Below are 18,043 nucleotides of genomic sequence, written 5' to 3' on the forward strand. Positions count from 1 at the left end.
TAAAGGTTGGGGAAATTTCAGTTAGGGAGAGAGGAGCAGGAGGAGTTGCAAAGCAAAGACATGCTTGGTGGATATTGTCTGAGATCCTTGTCACCTTCTTGCTGGTTTACGAAGAAGTATACAGAGCATGTCTGAGGCATAAGAGCTGTATACTAAGCTTTGCAAAGGGTGTGTCTCCTGACCTGACACCACCCCTCCTCTCCTGTCTCTCCGGTTGCTCACAGATGCACGCTGGCAGCACTGTTGTATACACACCTGCACATGCTCCCAAAGAAGGGGTTATGCCATATTTTTTTTTACCCCTGCTTTTAAAGCATATTAATGTGACTTGTGCCTTTATATTTTCTTGATTTTTTTGGCTCTTTCTGGTTTTTTTCCTCCAAAGGGAGGCATTTGTGCTATGGAAGCTGATTGTGTCCTTCCAGCAATGTCGGGTGTGGAATCTGGCTGTCTTTTGCAATATTCCTCATGTCAGGAGATGATATTGGTGCTTACTGTGTTTGAAAGGTAATCACTGCAAGTTCAGCAGTTTTTCATGAAGGAGTTATTATGGAAGTTTTTTAAGTCTTTGGAATACTCATGCTCCACTTACCACAAAGTGGTAAGTGAAGCATGTAGTGAAAAGGAAATGGAAACAACTGCTAATGAATTAAATAGAAATATTTGTCTGATTCACCAGCTGGATGCAGTTTCTGTTAGATTCTTTGTAACAGTGGATCATGGAATAAAAAGTTGGGGAGTGCAAAGGGAGAACAGAAATACCGGCATAGATCCGAGAAGGATATTGGGGATATGGACATCAGCATTTTTCTGCTTGTGAAATGATACTGCAGTTCTAGCTACAATACTGTGCTCTGAAGAAGAACACAAACACTCTATGCATGTGACTTGTTTGAAAGCTTTGCTTCCTTGGGAACAGTGTGTTCACTTGTACAATTTGTCAAGGTGGCTTTGTGCAACTTGCCTCTTTGCAGTGTGTTTCAGTTCTTTGTGGTTGTCAGATTTTAGTGCAATTGATATAATATTGCAGCAAAGAAATTTGTTTTGATTTTTTTCAACACTTCTGTCAAAAAGTTGCTATGGCACTTAGTACACAATAAAGAGTAATGCTGTATTTCTGTCTTAATACATAATTGTGGACAAGACACACTGCACTTTCAAGCATCCTAATAAAACTGCCTTTAATACAACTACATTATCTACTTAATTGACTCTAAACAAATGAGGTACTAATGTTTTCACGTAGTATTCTACCTTATCAATAAGTATTCCCATAAACTGAAAGAGATTTTAAGGCGTTAATTCTTTTTATAAAGATTTTTTTTGGAGACAACCATGGCATTCACACACAGTTTGGACATCTACTTTCAGATGTAAGAATATTCATCTTTACAGAAAACTTGTTTATCTAATCATTTTTGTTATAGAGGAAACTCCTCTAGGTGCAGCATATTAAGCTCCCAACTAATGCATCACACATGGTCAAGCATACTCTGGATTATGAGACGTAATTCAAATTACTGGACTGCATGAAAGAACATTCTGAAAGGCAGTCCAAGAACTTCTAAAATCTCTTACATGTTCTCTAACAACGAAATAATTTTTGATCACATGGTGAACTAGCTAGTTATAGTACCAAGTATCGCATTTGCGCAACTTCTGGGACTTGCACTTTGAAAAGTAAGAGGTAGAGAATCCAGGTGTCTTTCAGGATGTGGTGGGAAGACTCATGAGGAGCAAATCAGAACTGTGAAGAAGCATAACTGTGCTTTTATCAGAAGGTCACTAGAGCACTAGCTGCAGTAGATGGCAGTCTGCTTTCATGAAGGCAGTCTTCGTGAACAAAGGATGTATTTTAAAATCTCAGTACTGAGACTTTGTCCTGGGCTTCAGAAACAATAGTTGTGCCTGTGTAGTGAAATGGAGAAAAGGGCTGTTTTTGTGTGGTTTTGAACAGCTGTCAAACAGCAGACTTCCAGAACTAGCCTAACCTCAAATCCACTCATCATCCCTTATTTTTGATGACTGGTGAGATTGATACAATGTAACAACTGGTATTTTCCACCAGTTAATTGCTTTTCTCTGCAAGAAGATGAATGAAACTTTGGCAGGCTGAAGTACAGTGTATATCTTTATATCTGATGTGTTTGGGGAAGGACTGTAGCTGTAGTCTCATAAAGGGTACTCCTTTTTCTGAGGTCTTTTCCTTATTAACATGAGAGATGAATGCTTGGAAAAGAGCAACATATATGAACTTACACAAAGATGCAAGGCTTCTAAAAATGGACCATACGTCTAGCAGAGGGAAAACTATTATTAATACTGTTTGTCTTATCACAGTGGCTAGGCACTATGACAGAGACCCAGACCCTTCTGTGGCTATTGTTGGATTAGCAGTTTTATCAAGTCTGGAAATTGCAAGATTCCCATGTTGTTCAGCTGTGCACTAATATTTACTTGGATAGTAATTCTGTTTCCCAAAACCTCAGGTTTTACTGTATCCAGCAATACAAAGATATAATCCCAGCACACTGGAGGAAAAGGAGAAAGAGGAATTCAGAGAGACCACTAAGACAGAGAACAATTTCAAGGTACATTAGCAGAGCGCAGACCAAGACAGGGCTTGGTGGGCCCCAGGAGCAGAGAAAGAGGCAGCAGGTGGCAGAGACGATAAGGAGAAGACAAATTGCGGGATTCAGATGGAAAGAGAGAGATGTGATAAAAGAATACTAATAACACAACAATGGATTCGAGAGGGAAAGAGAGAAAAAGGAATTAAAGGTGGGAAGGGAACATAGTCTAAGAATATTTTAATAGTGTTCAGTATTAATGAAAACTGACTGTAATCTCATCTGTTTAATGACAGTGTTTTGTAATAACTGCTTTCATGACCTAAGATAAATAATAGTCTACACTAGGGGGAAATAAGGGCAAATTTGGAGCAGTATGAATTTGTGACTCTGAGGTAACTTACTTGAACAGTTTACAAAGACACAGTAGGTGAGACTGAATTACTGAAAACAGTAGAAGAGTGTAGTGCCAATGTGACTAGAAGCAATAAAATATAGTCTCATGGGGGAGCATGGTTGTGGCTTTTTACCACACAGGCTTCAAGCATCTGCTCTTCAGTGTCAAGTGATTTCAGCTAAGTCATAAAATACCAGCAAATTCACCTGCCAGCACAGCTAAGTGGTTACTAGGGAGAAGTGCCCTTCTGTAAGAGATATAGTGGCAGGAGGAAAAGCACATTGTGTTCAGAGACAATTTGGAAGGCAGCAGTACTCATCTGAACCACGGGATCACAGAATCCTTGAGGTTGGAAGGGACCATCTAGTCCACCGGGACTAGAATCGCCTAGTCCATCCCACAGTTCAGAGCAGGGTCAGGTAGAAGAGGTTGCCCAGGGCCATGTCCAGTTGGGTTTTGATTATCTCCAAGGGTGGAGACTCCAAAAGCTTGCTGGGCAAATTGTTCAAGTGTTTGACCACTCCAATAGTAAAAAAACCCCCAACTTTCTTGAGGGTTCAGCTGGAATTTCATGTGTTTCCATTTGTGCCCATTGCCTCTTGTCCTTTCACTGGGCACCACTGAGAAGAGCCTGGCTCCATCCTCTTCTTTCACTCCCATCAGGTATTTATAGAAATCAGTAAGATCCCTCCTGAGCTTTCTCTTCTCCAGGCTAAACACTCCGAGCTATCTCAAGCTCTTGTCATATGACAAATGCTCCAGTCCCTTGATCTTTGTGGCCCTTTGCTGGAGGTACTCCAGTACGTCCATGTCTCTTTTGTACTGGGAAACACAGGCCTGGACCCAGCACTCCAAGTGCATCTCAGAAGTGCTGAGCAGAGGGAAAAGATCACTTCCCTCCACCTGCTGGTGATGCTTTTCCTAAGGCAGCCCAGGATGCCACTGTCCGTCTTTGCTGTGCAGGTGAGTTGCTGGCGAGTGGTCAACTTGTTGTCCAGCATGTGACCCCCAGGTCCTCTGTGGAGCTGCTTTCCAGCCCACTGGCCCCAGAAGGTATTGGTGCCTGGGTTTAGTCCTCCCCAAGGGCAGGACTTTGCATTTCCCTTTGCTAAACTTCATGAGGTTCCTGTCTGCCCATCTCTCCAGCCCGTGCAGGTCCCTCTGAATGTCAGCAAAACCATCTGGTGCATCAGCTTCTCTTTCCAGTGTTGGATCATCTGCAAAACTGCTGAGGGTGCACTTACCCGGCCCATCATCCAGATCGTTAAAGAAGATGTTAAGGAGTATTGGCTTGATTATTGACCCCTGGGGCACACTGGTGGTGACTGGACTTTGTGGCACTGACCACAACCCTCTGGGCCCGGCTGTTCAGCCACTTTTCAGTCCACCTCACTGTCCGCTTACCTAAACCATATTTTGTCAGCCTGTCTATGAGGATGTTATGGTAGATGGTGTCAAAAGCCTTACTAAAGTCGTGGCAAATGACATCCACTACTCTCTCCTCAACCACCGAGCCAGTCATGTCATAGTAGAACATCATCAAGTTGGTTAGGCATCATTTTCCCTGACTACTCCCAGCCATCTTCTTGTCCTTCATGGGTTTGGCAAGGGTTTCTGGGATTAGTTGCTCCATCTCCTCCCCAGGGACTGAGATGAGGCTGACCAGCCTGTAACACCCCAGATCCTCCTTCTTCTCTTAAAGACAGGAGTGGCATTTGCCCTCTTTCAGTTCTCAGGAACCCCTCCCGGTCACCAGAGTCTTTTAAAGATCATGGAGGGTGGCCTTGCAATGGCATGGCCCAGCTTCTTCAGCACTGTGCATGCATCCCAAGTCATTTGATGGACTTGTGTATGTCCAGTTTGTTTAAGTGCTCCCTAACCTCATCCTGCTCCACTTGGGGTAAGTCCCCCTTGCTCCAGACTTTTCCTCTGGTCTCGAGGGCCTGGGGTTCTTGAAGGCTGGTTTTACCAGTAAAGATGGAGGCAAAGAAAGCATTGAGCACCTCAGCCTTTTCCATGTCCTCTTTCACCAATGTACCTACTGAAACTTTACATGTTGCTCTTCACATTCCTCACCAGATTCAACTTCAGGTGGGCTTTGACTTTCCTAATCTCACCCTTGCATAAATGGACAATGTCTCTATATTCCTCCTGGGTCACCTGTCCCTGCTTCCACTTATCATACACTTCCTGATCATAGCTGAGTTTAGTCAGGAGCTCCCTGGTCATGCATGCAGGCCTCCTGCTGCCTGTGTTTGATTTCTGTGTATCAGGATGAACCATTCCTGAGCTTGGAGGAGGTCATCCTTGAAAATCAAACAGCTGTCCTGGACTCATCTTTTCTCCAGGGCCATAACCTGTCAGATTCTTCCAAGCAGAATTTTGATGAGATTAAAGTCTGCTCTGCTAACTTTGGTCCCACTTTTTGCCCTTCTCCCTCCTCTCAAGATCCTGAACTCTACCATCTCATGATCACTGCAGCAAAGGCCTTCACATGCCCACTCATTCCTTCTGGTATTGTAAGTATCAGGACAGCCACATGCTGTTGGCTCCTCAATCACCAGTGTCAGGAAGTTGTTGTCAATGCACTGAAAAAATCTGCTCTGTTCTGAAGCCTCTGTTTGACCTGTTCATATCCTCCAGTCCAAAGAAAATTCCTTTAGTCTAAAGCTTCCAGCTGCTATACTTGGCAAAGATTACTTCATGCTAGTAAGTTTGATCAAAAGCAAACCAGCTTTTGCTGCTTTAAAATTGTTGACATTTTTGACCTAATTGCCCACACCATTTTCCATCAAGCTCATAGCCAAATAGTTCATTAGCTGAAAAGACAAACGGAAAACCAGATTGTATCAAATCAAATAAAACATTAGGTATTAACCTTAATTTTCTCCTTATCTCAGTAACCTTCATGTCTCAGATACTTTCTTCCATATTGCAGGATGAAGATACAATCATCTTTGGTTTCACATTTCTGGATCCATTGAGAGAGACCTCACATCTGCAGAAGGCTGGAGCTAAAAGGGGGCACTGCATTGGGGATTGGGGGAAAGGAAGAGATTAGCTCTTACTGATTGTCCATAAACTATGTGGAAAGAATCTGAATGTCATTTCCTATAGCAAACTGCTCCAAGAGCAACCTTCAACAGTACTGCTGCAGTACTTGCTCTCAGAGCTACCTGTAGCCTCAGTCATTTCCCACTCGTGGTCTTGCTTTAAAAGTTACCTGGTGGAAAAGTTAGATTTCTACAGGGGAAAAGAAAAAAAAAAAAAAAATTTGAATGTGCACAGGACAAGCATTTTGCCGTGGGAGATCTCCTGGTTAATCAGCCTCATCCTCTGTGATTTATCCCTGCACTAATACTTGTGCAGTGCGCACAGCCTTCAGGATCTGTGGCCCTGAAGTAAAGAAGCAAGGGATTTCAGGGTGCAGGTATGGTAGTGCTCAGAGGCAAGACCATTGAGAAGGTCACTTGGGATAGGAGATCCTCACTTCAGTTGGTTTGGCAATAATGTGCAGTGTTCCTCTGACTTTTACTGTTCTCCTCAGTGCTTTGCCACTTCTCAGTCACTTTGAAAAATCTTTATATGCTCATAGAATCTTCTATCAGCCTCTATCTTTTTCAGGGACTCTTTTTCAGCCTGTGATTGTTATAATACATTTCTCTTCCTCAACTTGTCTTGAATTGATTTTCCTTTGTAGTTTCTGCACCCCATTTTATCCTGCTTTCCTTTCTCCTTACACCAACTGAACGTTTATAGGTCCTTCCTATAAAGGGTGAAATTCTTTGGAAGAAAAATCTGACGTGATTGTCACTTCCCTGGCCTTAGCCATTGTTACCATCACCATCATGGCTTGCATTTCTAATGTATATGCAGCCATAATGCTCAAGTCGTTGTCTTGGGGTATGTGGGCATCTGAAAAGTGTGATAACTTTTCTGTATCACTGGTTCTGCAACAAAAAACAGGAACAGATTGCCCAGAGAGGTGGTAGATGCCCCATCCCTGGAAACATTCAAGGTCAGGCTGGGGACAGGCCTCTGAGCAACCTGATCTAGTTGAATATGTCCCTGCACTTCACAGGGGGGGTTGGACTAGATGACCTTTAAATGTCCCTTTCAACCCAAACCATTCTATGATTCTATGAAAAAGCAAAACTCCACCTATATTCAGTGTTGCAGGTCCAAATTTGAGTGAACCTCCGTGAAATTTTTCTTGTCACCTGGAATTATAGATGACAGGGACCTGGATGCAAATTTGCCTCAGTGATTTTGTGGATGGAAGGAAACATGTAACAGAGGAAGGATGAGTCCAAGCCTGTCCTCTTTCTGGTACTTGTTCCCTAACCACAAGGCCACTTGTGTCAGAAACAGGATACAGGACCCCTTTTTTAGTTTACACAGTCACAAGTAAGCTGGAGGGGAAGCAACTGCTTTTGGAGACAGCTCAGAGGAGTCAGAGAAGGTTTTTCCTCCTGCAATTGCTTGTTCCCTCTGAGGAGTTGTGGGCAAAACCAGAGATGTCTGTTTAGCAGCTAAGAAGTGTATTAAGTGCATTGTATTGTGTGCTTATCCTGAATCATGGACACCTTGTATCATATAAGCAAATACAAGGCATTTGCTTTAAATACAAAATTTATTCATTAATTCAGTAGTAAAATACCAGCTATTAGTGCACCAGAATAAAACAGGTAACTTGATAGGCATATGATACAACAATAATCAGTTACAACAAATAATTTACAGATTCCAAACAAGGGCTGAGTTAATAGGTTTCCCAAGTCAGCTAATGTTACAAAACCACAAATGAGGACTTTCAGCCAGAACTCCTTATGAGGCGCAAGACATTAAGACTGATAACAGCATGATGCTTCATTTATCTTACAGCATAAGAAACTCTAATTGCCCGTGATGTTGGCTTTTATAAGATACAGCCCAATCGTTTCTATCTCTATGAGATTCACTCTGCTTTGAAATACTGAGCACCTTTATAATATCCCCTCTAACTCCATTCAAACACACAAATGGCCAATGCTTCTCCTGGTAAGTGGTGTACTATTGGGGATCACTGACACGTGTCTTCTGCCAATTTTCCCTGCTTCACAGATACAGGATTTTTCCCCCTGCCTGTCTCAGATGTTCTGATAGGCACTGCTCTTTCTGAGGTCCCCTGGCAGTCTGTATCCTGTTGGTAACTGTTTTCTTGTGTGGATGGATGAGAATTCGACTCTGCTCTGGGGTTTGAGTTTTGGTCAGCTGTTTGCTGCTGCCATAGCCGCTGCACAGATATTTCATATGGTGGTGGCTGTTCCTGCTCGTTAGTTTCACTGATGAACTCTGTGCTGCTTTCGCTATACGGAGGTGGAGGGATATTGATGACTTCTTGCTGTTTTAGTGTGGAGGCAACTGGGAGTGGGAAGGTCTGTTTTTCAGGATCTGTGCTGTCTTCGTAGGAGGGGGGATAGAAGTCAGGCCTAAAAAAAGGCAAACCAAAAAGAAACACATCATGGTGAAATGTGATTTATCTCAAAGAGTGTGGTTAAATGCATTGTCTGTTATGTTTCCAAAGTGTGGATGAAGCTTAAACTGTAAATGGAAACCTAAGTAGGTTTACATCAATGGAATATGTTCATATAAAACAGCTGGCATAGCTGGGATTATTACCGGTGTATTTCTGCAAAATGTTATATTAAAACACAGCATTCTAAAAAGACAAGCCTTCCCCATGAGAGTTCCCACTCATGGCATACAAACACTCATGCTTCTGAGTATTTCAACAAGTGCCTGAGAGAAGTTTGGTTTGGAAGAAGAAAGAAATCACTGTCTGAAGTAGGTTAAATTAGCGAGTTATTTATTATTACAATAATAATTGTTTTCCACAGTTTTAAAATACATTTTGCATGTTTCTGCTTATCTAAACAAAATTTGCTGAATGTTGTTTTTATAGTGCTTTTAGAGCACCCATTGTCAGTGTTTCTGGTGCGGTTTCCACAACAGTCCAGGAAAAGTAATTTGTATCCAGTGACCCTGTTAAAGACTTTTGTCAGGGCTAGTGCCAATCAGTTTAAGAAACTCTCTCAAAGCATGAGACTTTGCTCAGAAGTAGTGGGGACAATTACACAAGAAAACTTCAGCAGGGACCATATTGGGAGCTGAGGCTCCCTGCCGACCTCATTGGTAGCAGGTAATATGAGTACAGCAGCACATCTAGAATTGTCTGTTGAGATAGAACTAATGATGCTCCTGCAGGAGCTCCATGAAGTCAGTGTAGCTGCACCTGCTTCCTCCATGCATGCCTTTGGACCATGCTGTGCAACCTCCCATGTTTCATGGAGTATACCTTACTTAACGTATTTTTTGCACAAATTGCTGTTTGCACATTGCTGCTTGCTCTAGCAAATCACATTTCAGACTACAGTTTTCTCTACAGAAATAGAATAAAATGGCTACATATCTTTTATTTTGTAAAAACCTTGTGTTTTCTCTTTCTCAGTATGTTTACAAAACAGCATCCCTCCCTCCCAATTCATCATCAGCAGTCTGCAACACGTACCTGTCTATGGTGCTGACACATAGCTCTCTATGGCTGGGATTTCGAATGAAGATGCTGCTGAGGCCCCTGTATTTCAAGACTTCATGGAAAGTGCTCCAGAAAATGCCAGTCACAAGAAGAAAGAACCCCAAAGCCAATAGGCAATAAAACACCAGCTCATTATTTCCACATCTGCATGTGGAGGAACTTGTGGAAATGCAAAGAACTCCCAGACAAATAGTGGAGAAACTAAGTAAGAGCACAAAAAGACGAATGAAAGTGGAAACACCTTTTGGCATCTTTCCCAGCAGACACAGCACTTGGTTCCTGCCTGCTGTTTGTTTGCTGGTTGTCTCAGCTGTGCTTCTCATCTTCATGCATTGGTATTTTATACACTGCAGGATCAACTGGCCTTTGGACAATTAAGAGAAACAGGCAGTTTTAAGATACTCATTAACTCTTCGAGATAGTCGAATCTCTTTTGAGATTAATTTGTAATCTTAAACCTACTTTCAGGAAGGAAACAGAAACTTCGTGCACCATTCCTTTGCCACTGTAATCTCTGGAGTGCATATTGAACTGCTGCATTCGTTGCATTTTGCAATGGTTTACACACTTCGTTAGTTTATGAATGAGACTTGTATTTCTTTGTCTTAAAAAAACAAACAACAAACCATAAAAACACTGTTCATAACTCCCTGTTAAAAGTTTGAAGGGGAAATACACTTCTTTCTTCATCATGCATTTTCATCTTTCATTGGATTTTTGTCTCCTTCTGTCTTTAACACATTATTCAACTGCCTTGATATTTTTAACAGTCCTTTGAAAAAGGATAAATTTCTAGCTTGCAATGTGATATAATCAATGAATTTAGTATATAAAATGAAAGAAATAAAGATTGCATAATGTAAAAAACGGACATAGGCATACAAGAAGTTTCCTCCTTTGTCTGCAGGTTCAATTGTACTCTCATTCCTTTAATGTTATTCTCTTCTCTCTTCTAGCAATTTTTATTGACTGATTTTCAAAAGGGTCAGTGCTCAGAGCTATGCAGGAACACCTATACTCAGTTCTCCAGGTATACTTAGACATCTGAAATTCAGAGATGCTTGCTACCAACAGATTTTAGGCCTAAATATTGCTACCTCCACTGCAAAAAATAATGTTTAGAATAACCTATGGATTTTCTCTTGGAGAGTATACCCACTAGTTTTTGACAGGGCATAGCAAACTCCATAATCAGAACTTGACTTGTCTATTCAAGCTACCTTATTTAGAACATTACTAATCATGTTTCTGAATATTTTCAACAATGGAGTAATTAACCAGACCTTGCCTAGGTTTGCTGTAAAATCTCCACTGGACAGTGTGCAAATCAGAACAGGGAACCATTAAAAAATAGGCTCAGGCTCAAATCTTTATTGCAATAAAGAGTTTATTGCAGGTATTGTTGGGTGATATTCAGTGAGGTGGGTTATGTATGGGTAACAACAAGTGATTATGAGAATTTTCTGCATGGCCTATAAGAGGGTTTCCTCCTACCTACTGTGGACTCTATTTCGATACTGCAGTCTGGGGGAGCTGTAGGACTTCAGTAGTCAACACAATAAAACTTTCTAATATACTGCTTGGGCCTAGATGCTGTAAGTCATTTATGCAATCCTGAAAGAGTGTCCTAGTTTCAGCTGGGATAGGGTTAATTTTCTTTCTAGTAGCTGGTATAGTGCTATGTTTTGGGTTCAGTATGAGAAGAATGCTGATAACGCATTGATATTTTCAGTTGTTGCTAAGTAATGTTTAGTTGGAGTCAAGGATTTTTCAGCTTCTGATGCCCAGCCAGCAAGAAGGCTGGAGGGGCACAACAAGTTGGGAGGGGACACAGCCAGGGCAGCTGACCCAGACTGGCCAGAGGGGTATTCCATACCATGTGACCCCCTGCCCAGTATATAAACTGGGGGGAGTTGGCCTGGGGGGGATTGCTGCTTGGGAACTAACTGGGCATCAGCCAGCAAGTGGTGAGCAATTGCATCATCCATCACTTGTTTTGTATATTCCAATCCTTTTTATTATTATTGTCATTTTATTATTGTTATTATTATCATTATTAGTTTCTTCCTTTCTGTTTTGCTAAACTGTTCTTATCTCAACCCACGAGTTTTACTTGTTTTTTCCCAATTCTCTCCCCCACCTCACTGTGTGGGGGAGTGAGTGAGCAGCTGCGTGGTGCTTAGTTGCTGGCTGAGGTTAAACCATGACAAAGAGGGAGTCACATTTGATGGGATGAGGAAGGCTCCAGCTCTTCCTACTCTAGACCCTCGCTGCACCTCTGGAGGGGGAAATTCTTCACAGACACTTTCAACAGGGTGCTGGAGCCTCGTATCTTCCACTTAGAGGACAGAGTTTTGATTTCTGACTGTCCAGGAGTCCTGAAAGTACTGGGTCTCCTGTCTCACCTTGTCCTGGGCTGTACGTGTGTGAGCTGCACCACGACACACAATCTCACATTATATTTCACAGAAGCTTTACAGTATCTCATGTGGTGTTTCATGTCTGCTCAACCAGCACTGTATTTTTCTGCCCTGTGTTTATCCAAATGTGGCAGATATTAATTTACAACAAATCGGAGTATTTATAAGGAAACAGCAGCTGGTACAAAGCTGCCACACATTCTGATCAAGTACAATTATTTCAAGCTCCCAGCACCATTACTACTTCTTTGTTCTCAAAGGATCTGCAAAGCCATTCTCACTTTTGGTTTCAGGATCTATCAGAATACCAACATGAAGAACAAATCTCATAAAACAGTATTTTCATTAGACAGGATTTTTCTAAGGTGGGTCACTCTTATGTCATAGCAAAAGTGAAAACACAGCAAGACCAGCTGCTGCCCTTCCTAAGGAAGGCATTCAGGTAAGGAATGATTTGGGGTAGTCTTCATTTCAGAGCAAAACCTTGCCAAAATTGAAATAGTCCTGTTCTCTCAGCCCTCGGCTACAGTCACCTACACAGCACCGAAGAAGTGTGGCACCACTTCATGTGCAGGTAAGAGCGCAAGTGGGTGCCAGCTAATCTGTGGCTGATACGATAAACCAAGTGGTGTAAGTCAGTCGAGTGCTTCCCACTCTGCAATGCCTTCTCACAATTCCTTCGGTCATATTTCCTGTAAGCCACCTTTTCCTTTACCAAAGTCACCTGTTTATTTATTCTGATCTGGCTATTTGAAACTCACATTCACATGTAGTTTCCTGTACTATATTTACCCTGCTCAATTATGATAAGAAGGAAATCATCTTACCAGTAACTCATTAGGCTGACAGTATTCTTGTGACTCTCTGGCATGAGGACATCACAGACTGGTATCTCAGGACCATTATACACAACAGCAATTCACAGACATATTTAAATACACTGAATCTCCATGTGCACACCGCTGTTGTACACGTCCCACTTAGATGTCTTCAACCTCAATCACAGCCTGTACAATGGCAAATCTCTCCTCATATTTTCATATGATGTAGCTGAGGAAGCAGGTAATAATTATGTGTTTATCTCTATGGTTGGGCTACCTCCTCACAAAAAACCTGCTAATAGTTTTGGGAAATATATTGTCTTTCCTGCTTATGGATAAATAGAAATGAAAATCCCTCAGCAAAGCTTCTCCTTGGGAGCTTGTGTCTTGTTCAGTACCACTGCTACAGGTTTCCAGTTGTGCATTTCAGCTGCAGACGTGGCTAGCAAATTTTGAATAGCAGTGGCAACCTGATTCTCAGTGATGCATGCTCCTCCTGCATGTCCCTGAAAGATCAAAACAAGCTCCCATTGCCTCTCCAGGAATGGGCTTTTTCTCATCCAGCTGTCACAGATCCAGGACTGTGTAACAGTGCTGGTCAGGACCTCTGCTCCTGCTGCAAAACTGCTGGCCTGCTCAACAGGGGTTTCATTTGCCCTTAAAAATCTGCATCAGCCATGCAAAGCACATGCCGAGATCCCATCACACAGAACTACTGCTAAAAACCCCCTGTCACTGGGTCTTGAGCCCTGCCTCTTCTCCTGTTGCCGAAATAACAGTTTGATTGATGCCTACACTCAATATGCACTTCCAGGCTGGATCTGGCCCCGGTCACCACACGGAAGAAAGGCTGCAGTACTCTCCCCAGGCTGGAGCCAGGAAAGTTTAACTTGTTCCTGGGCTACCACCATTTTTGCCTGGGAAAAGGAAAACTGATTGTCCTCCACCTCACTGTGCAGAAGTTTTCAGAGATGCTCAGACCACTGCAGCACTGACAGCACGCAGTGCTTCCCCAGCAGCCAAACTGCTACATGCGAGTCTGGCGTGGGTGCAGGCAGTGGGGAGTTATTTCTTATTGTGAAATTCTTATTATTTTTTACTGCATCCTTCACATCCTTCACAGGTTGAGGGGGAACAAACCCATGAAATGTCATGTTGAGTTAATGCTGCAGGTAAGACCATTGCATCGTTCAGCATTTTAGCAAAGTGTAGATACACAGAGGAGCTGAACCTGTTTATTTGTCTAAGGAGTTCGGCACTGGTGTGCTCTATGCTATTTCTTATGGAATAATAAAAAAAGATTACCTTGAAATTTGATCTAACAATGCACCTTAACTGAATGCCAAGTTAATTTTCTGATCCTTACAAGAAAAAGCTTCTCTGTATGTTCTTCTGAATCTTGCACGTGTATATTTTGTAATGAGCTACAAAATTTTTATCTTTGTGGTACGGAAGTTTACAGTCAATTTTGTTCACAGTGAGCTCTCCTGTACTGTCTTTCCTTCTTAGACAAATGGGAGTGAATGCTGTGTATTGGTACTTTTAATGGGTTTTAGGTCTTTTGTAATGAAGGCTCCCTATAGAGAAGATGAATTCTGCTCTTCTCATCCCACAGTAAAGGCACGACTTCACGTGATGTCTGTACTGCTCTGAAACTGGCTGTAAGTGTGACAAGTTAATTTTCACTGTGCTTTCAGTTCATGTGCCTGCACTGCAGGCAGGCTGTGGGCTGCTTTCATGGGGATGCCTACCAGTCATGAACCCGCCTCCACATTGTAAGCTTGAACATTTTCTGGAAGATGTGTTCCAGCAGCCCTTGAGGATAAGCCAGGATGGACACACAGAGGTATTTATGATAGATCCATATATCTAAATATGCATACATACAGGCATTGATACAGAAGGGAAATGGGCATACAAAGATAATAACTGCTGCTCTCTGAGGGGAGATATCCCACTTTTCCCCTCTGTCTTGTCAAGATAAGGCAGCACTGAAGAGTATCAGTGTCTGACACATATCAGGCTAGGTTCAATGAAGGATTTACATGTCTAAGCACTAGGTATTTCCATCCATAACCCTGGGGCAGGAAACCTAGGAAGCTGACGTAAAACACCTGCATACCCTGTGCAGTCCGTAAAGGAGTCAAGCACCTCAGACTGGGACCCAGGATGGCCCTGCGGGGTATCTGGGAGCTCCCAGAAGAGACAGCAGGAGGCCATACATGTCTTAGCAGGCTGGTTTCCTAGCCATGAAGCTACCCCAAAACTATGCTGGGCTCTGAATACCACTCATAGGTTGCTCCCTGGCTGCTTGACATGGGGCTGATGGGTATTACAACATGCAGCTCACACCTCTCTATACAGCAAAAATTCAGCTGCAAAAGTAGCTGGTGAGCACAACAAACAGATCCTTTCCCTTAGAAGAGGTGCTCCACTGGAGAAGGCATAAAGTGGAGCAAATTCCCACTACCATGAGCTGCCACTTCATGTGTGTGCAGGTGCAGGTTTGTCAGGGACCAGGGCATCACAGAAGACTGTTAATTTAGCCACTGGTTCCACAAAATTCAGGTCTTTAAAGGAGACCCAGTTGTGACAGTGGAAAGCAGTGACCAGGAGGGGTAAAGCCATATGTTGGGGCTGTAAGTTTGTGCAGGGAAGATGAGAGTGGAGGCGGAGGGCACGAGAGGCTGGTGAGGCACAGCAGGACCCCTCAGAGCCCCAGCAGAGTCACTACCACTGGGTGCCTGCTCACCAGCAACCGCTGCTCCTCCAGAGAAGCAACTGCAAAAGTGTAAGCACGTGACAGAAACATATTGAATTAAACTGTTTAAATAGGTGTAATTTACATCTGTCTCGTCTAGTATGAAATCCACCAGTTCATCTCCCTGCTAGTGCAGGACTGTCTCCCAGAGCACCTTTGCTTCATGTTTCGTTGTTTCAAATATTCATGAATGCTTTTCCTGCAATTGGTTTTCCTCATAGGCTAACAGATCAGCTGAATTTATAGTAAATTTTTTCCTGTATAATTTGCACTTTCTCCCTATCTGTTAAACATACTTTACAAACTAATTTTTTTTACTTCTGTTTTTTTGATGTTTCAGATCTTTCAGACTACCCACACACATAAACAAAACCACTGAGTTATTCATGACTGCTATCTGAAGTTCAGGTAATTACTGTAATTCACATCTCCTGTAGTACTAGTCATTCTGAGACCACACAATATTTACTGAAATAATTATGTTGATGAAAACACTTTTTACTTAGTGTTTTCTATTTATTGATCTGCATTCATTGATCTGTGTGTTTTAATTTTATAGCTGGAACATGACAGCATCGTATCTGTGGTGACGCAGGCTAAGTTAATTGTTACAGGAAAAGCTGGACAGGAAATTATATCCTGGCTATGTGAAAAAATTTAAGAATTCAGATACATTCCCTTTCTATACTAGGTAAAGAGATAAAAAAAGGTATTCTGAAAAATCTTTAATGAAGAAGTTACAAAGATTAAATCATCTTAATTACTGTCAGAAGAATCAAAAGCCAGTGACCAGGTTACCCCTCATGGTGGGGGGGACACACGACACTGATTTGCATAATAAACTTCAGCCTTGGAAAAATAAATTAATTTTCTATCATCACAGCCAGTTCCCTAGCATCTCTAAAAAATTCAAGTGGAGCAAGTGAGACCTGCCAGTGGCAGCTGCTGGCTCCACAAGCATGGCGAAGGCAGAACCCGCAGCCCCCGGGAGGCAGCAGGCTTGCAGTGCGACTGCAACGTGCAGCCAACAGAGGACTGCTCAACATTGCATGAAAGCTGTGGATGGAAGGGTCACCAGGGAATGATGGGTTAGTCCCTTGTGGTGCTGTGGGAAAAGAAGAAATAAAGGAACTCTTTTTATGGGGAAGCTATATATCTGCTGGTTGTTTCACGTTTGCAGATCTTCCTATTTTTGCAAGCTGCAGAAGTCTGGTGCTTTCTGCAATAGGTCAGTTAAATCTGTGACAACTGGCTATGGGTATCTTTTCCTTGAAAATAGCACTTGATTTCGAATTACTGCATGTCACATAGTAGGTATACAAAGAAAAAAACAAGAAAAGATGAGAAGATGAAATAGCCCTGTAACGCAGTTTAATTTTCAGGGTTCCATTATTTTTCTTATTTTCCATCACTTAAGATTTTCTGTAATGTTGTTCTTGGCCTTTTTCAACTTCCCTAACATTTTGCAGCTAAACTGTTTTATTGGCAGTGAGTGTGTTGGACTGCATCAGGCTGGATGAGCAGACTTCCTATTTCTCTTACAAAACAGGAAGAAAGTTGCTTCTAATGAGGATCAGGTGGGAAAAGGGAATAGCTAACGTGGTGTAAAGGTTGCTGAGTAGAACTGGCTGCAGACCAAGGTCAAAAGGTAGCAGTCCAGACGCACAAAACCCACTTCTTAGGAAGCCCGATTGAAGATGAACTTAGTGGATGTTCCACTGGATGATTTGGCCACCGCAATTGTTTTGCAATTTGCCTTTCACTTGAAAAGGTCATTGCTTATCCTGTATCCTGTTGAAACCTGTAAGGCAATTTTCTCACAAACCACTTGCTAGAATTATGCTACTCAAAAAGAAATTTGTGATATCATACACATTTTTACGGAAGTTGTGAAACACAATTTAAAAAAAAAAACTAATAAAGTGGAAAACTTTAAAATCAGAAAATAAAAAAAATAGACATTTTAACAGAAATAAGTGGGATGTAGCAGTACTAGCTGAATATTATATGGTAGTACATGATACAAGATAATATCATATTACAAGTCACATGTGCTGCTTCTACTAAAAAGTGTTATTTTACCAGAAATTCAATATTATATGTTTTGCTTTAGCCTGAAGTGTATTATTTTTAATGAAATGAAAACTCAGAATTTAAACCAGTTTTGGTTTTCTCTTCTCTTACCTTCCAGCACCCTTAGCTTACATGATTTATTGGTAATAAATGTCTCAAAGGGTATTGTACATTGTTGTCAATAATTCAGTGCAGGTTTACCAATGGCCGTCTCTTTAGCAATTCTAGTATTCATTAAGAATGTGCACTTGAGGGCATGGGAAATGATTTTAAACTCTGCAGATGTAGTCTCTTCTCCACATCATACCTGAATTAATTACAATGGTTTTGAGAGCATGGAAGACTTTAAGAGTGAATGAGAGCAGGAGCAATATGAACATCAAAATCATATTCCACAGATCAGTTCCTGTGATTTGATGCTGCC

The 18,043-nt window shown here is 42.0% G+C and overlaps 1 protein-coding gene across 1 annotated transcript; it reads right to left on the reverse strand.

Annotated features, from left to right (window-relative positions):
* Positions 1-8,029: 8,029 nt before the first annotated feature.
* Positions 8,030-9,795, reverse strand: TMEM252 (transmembrane protein 252). The gene is made up of 2 exons (XM_010582868.1): positions 9,518-9,795; positions 8,030-8,438 (listed from the first exon to the last, which is right to left on the reverse strand). Exons 1-2 carry the CDS (start codon positions 9,793-9,795, stop codon positions 8,030-8,032), a joined length of 687 nt encoding a protein of 228 aa, XP_010581170.1.
* Between the last annotated feature and the right edge of the window lie 8,248 nt (positions 9,796-18,043).

This window comes from Haliaeetus leucocephalus, unplaced genomic scaffold, assembly GCF_000737465.1.
Source record: "Haliaeetus leucocephalus isolate CR32 unplaced genomic scaffold, Haliaeetus_leucocephalus-4.0 Scaffold849, whole genome shotgun sequence".
Lineage (NCBI taxonomy): Eukaryota > Metazoa > Chordata > Aves > Accipitriformes > Accipitridae > Haliaeetus > Haliaeetus leucocephalus.

Coding starts and splice junctions, on each gene's coding strand:
- TMEM252 (XM_010582868.1), bottom strand. CDS start 9,795: ATGCCAAAAGGTGTTTCCACTTTCATTCGTCTTTTTGTGCTCTTACTT. Junction 8,439..9,517: donor TGTGTCAGCACCATAGACAG/GTACGTGTTGCA, acceptor GCCTTTTTTTAG/GCCTGACTTCTATCCCCCCT.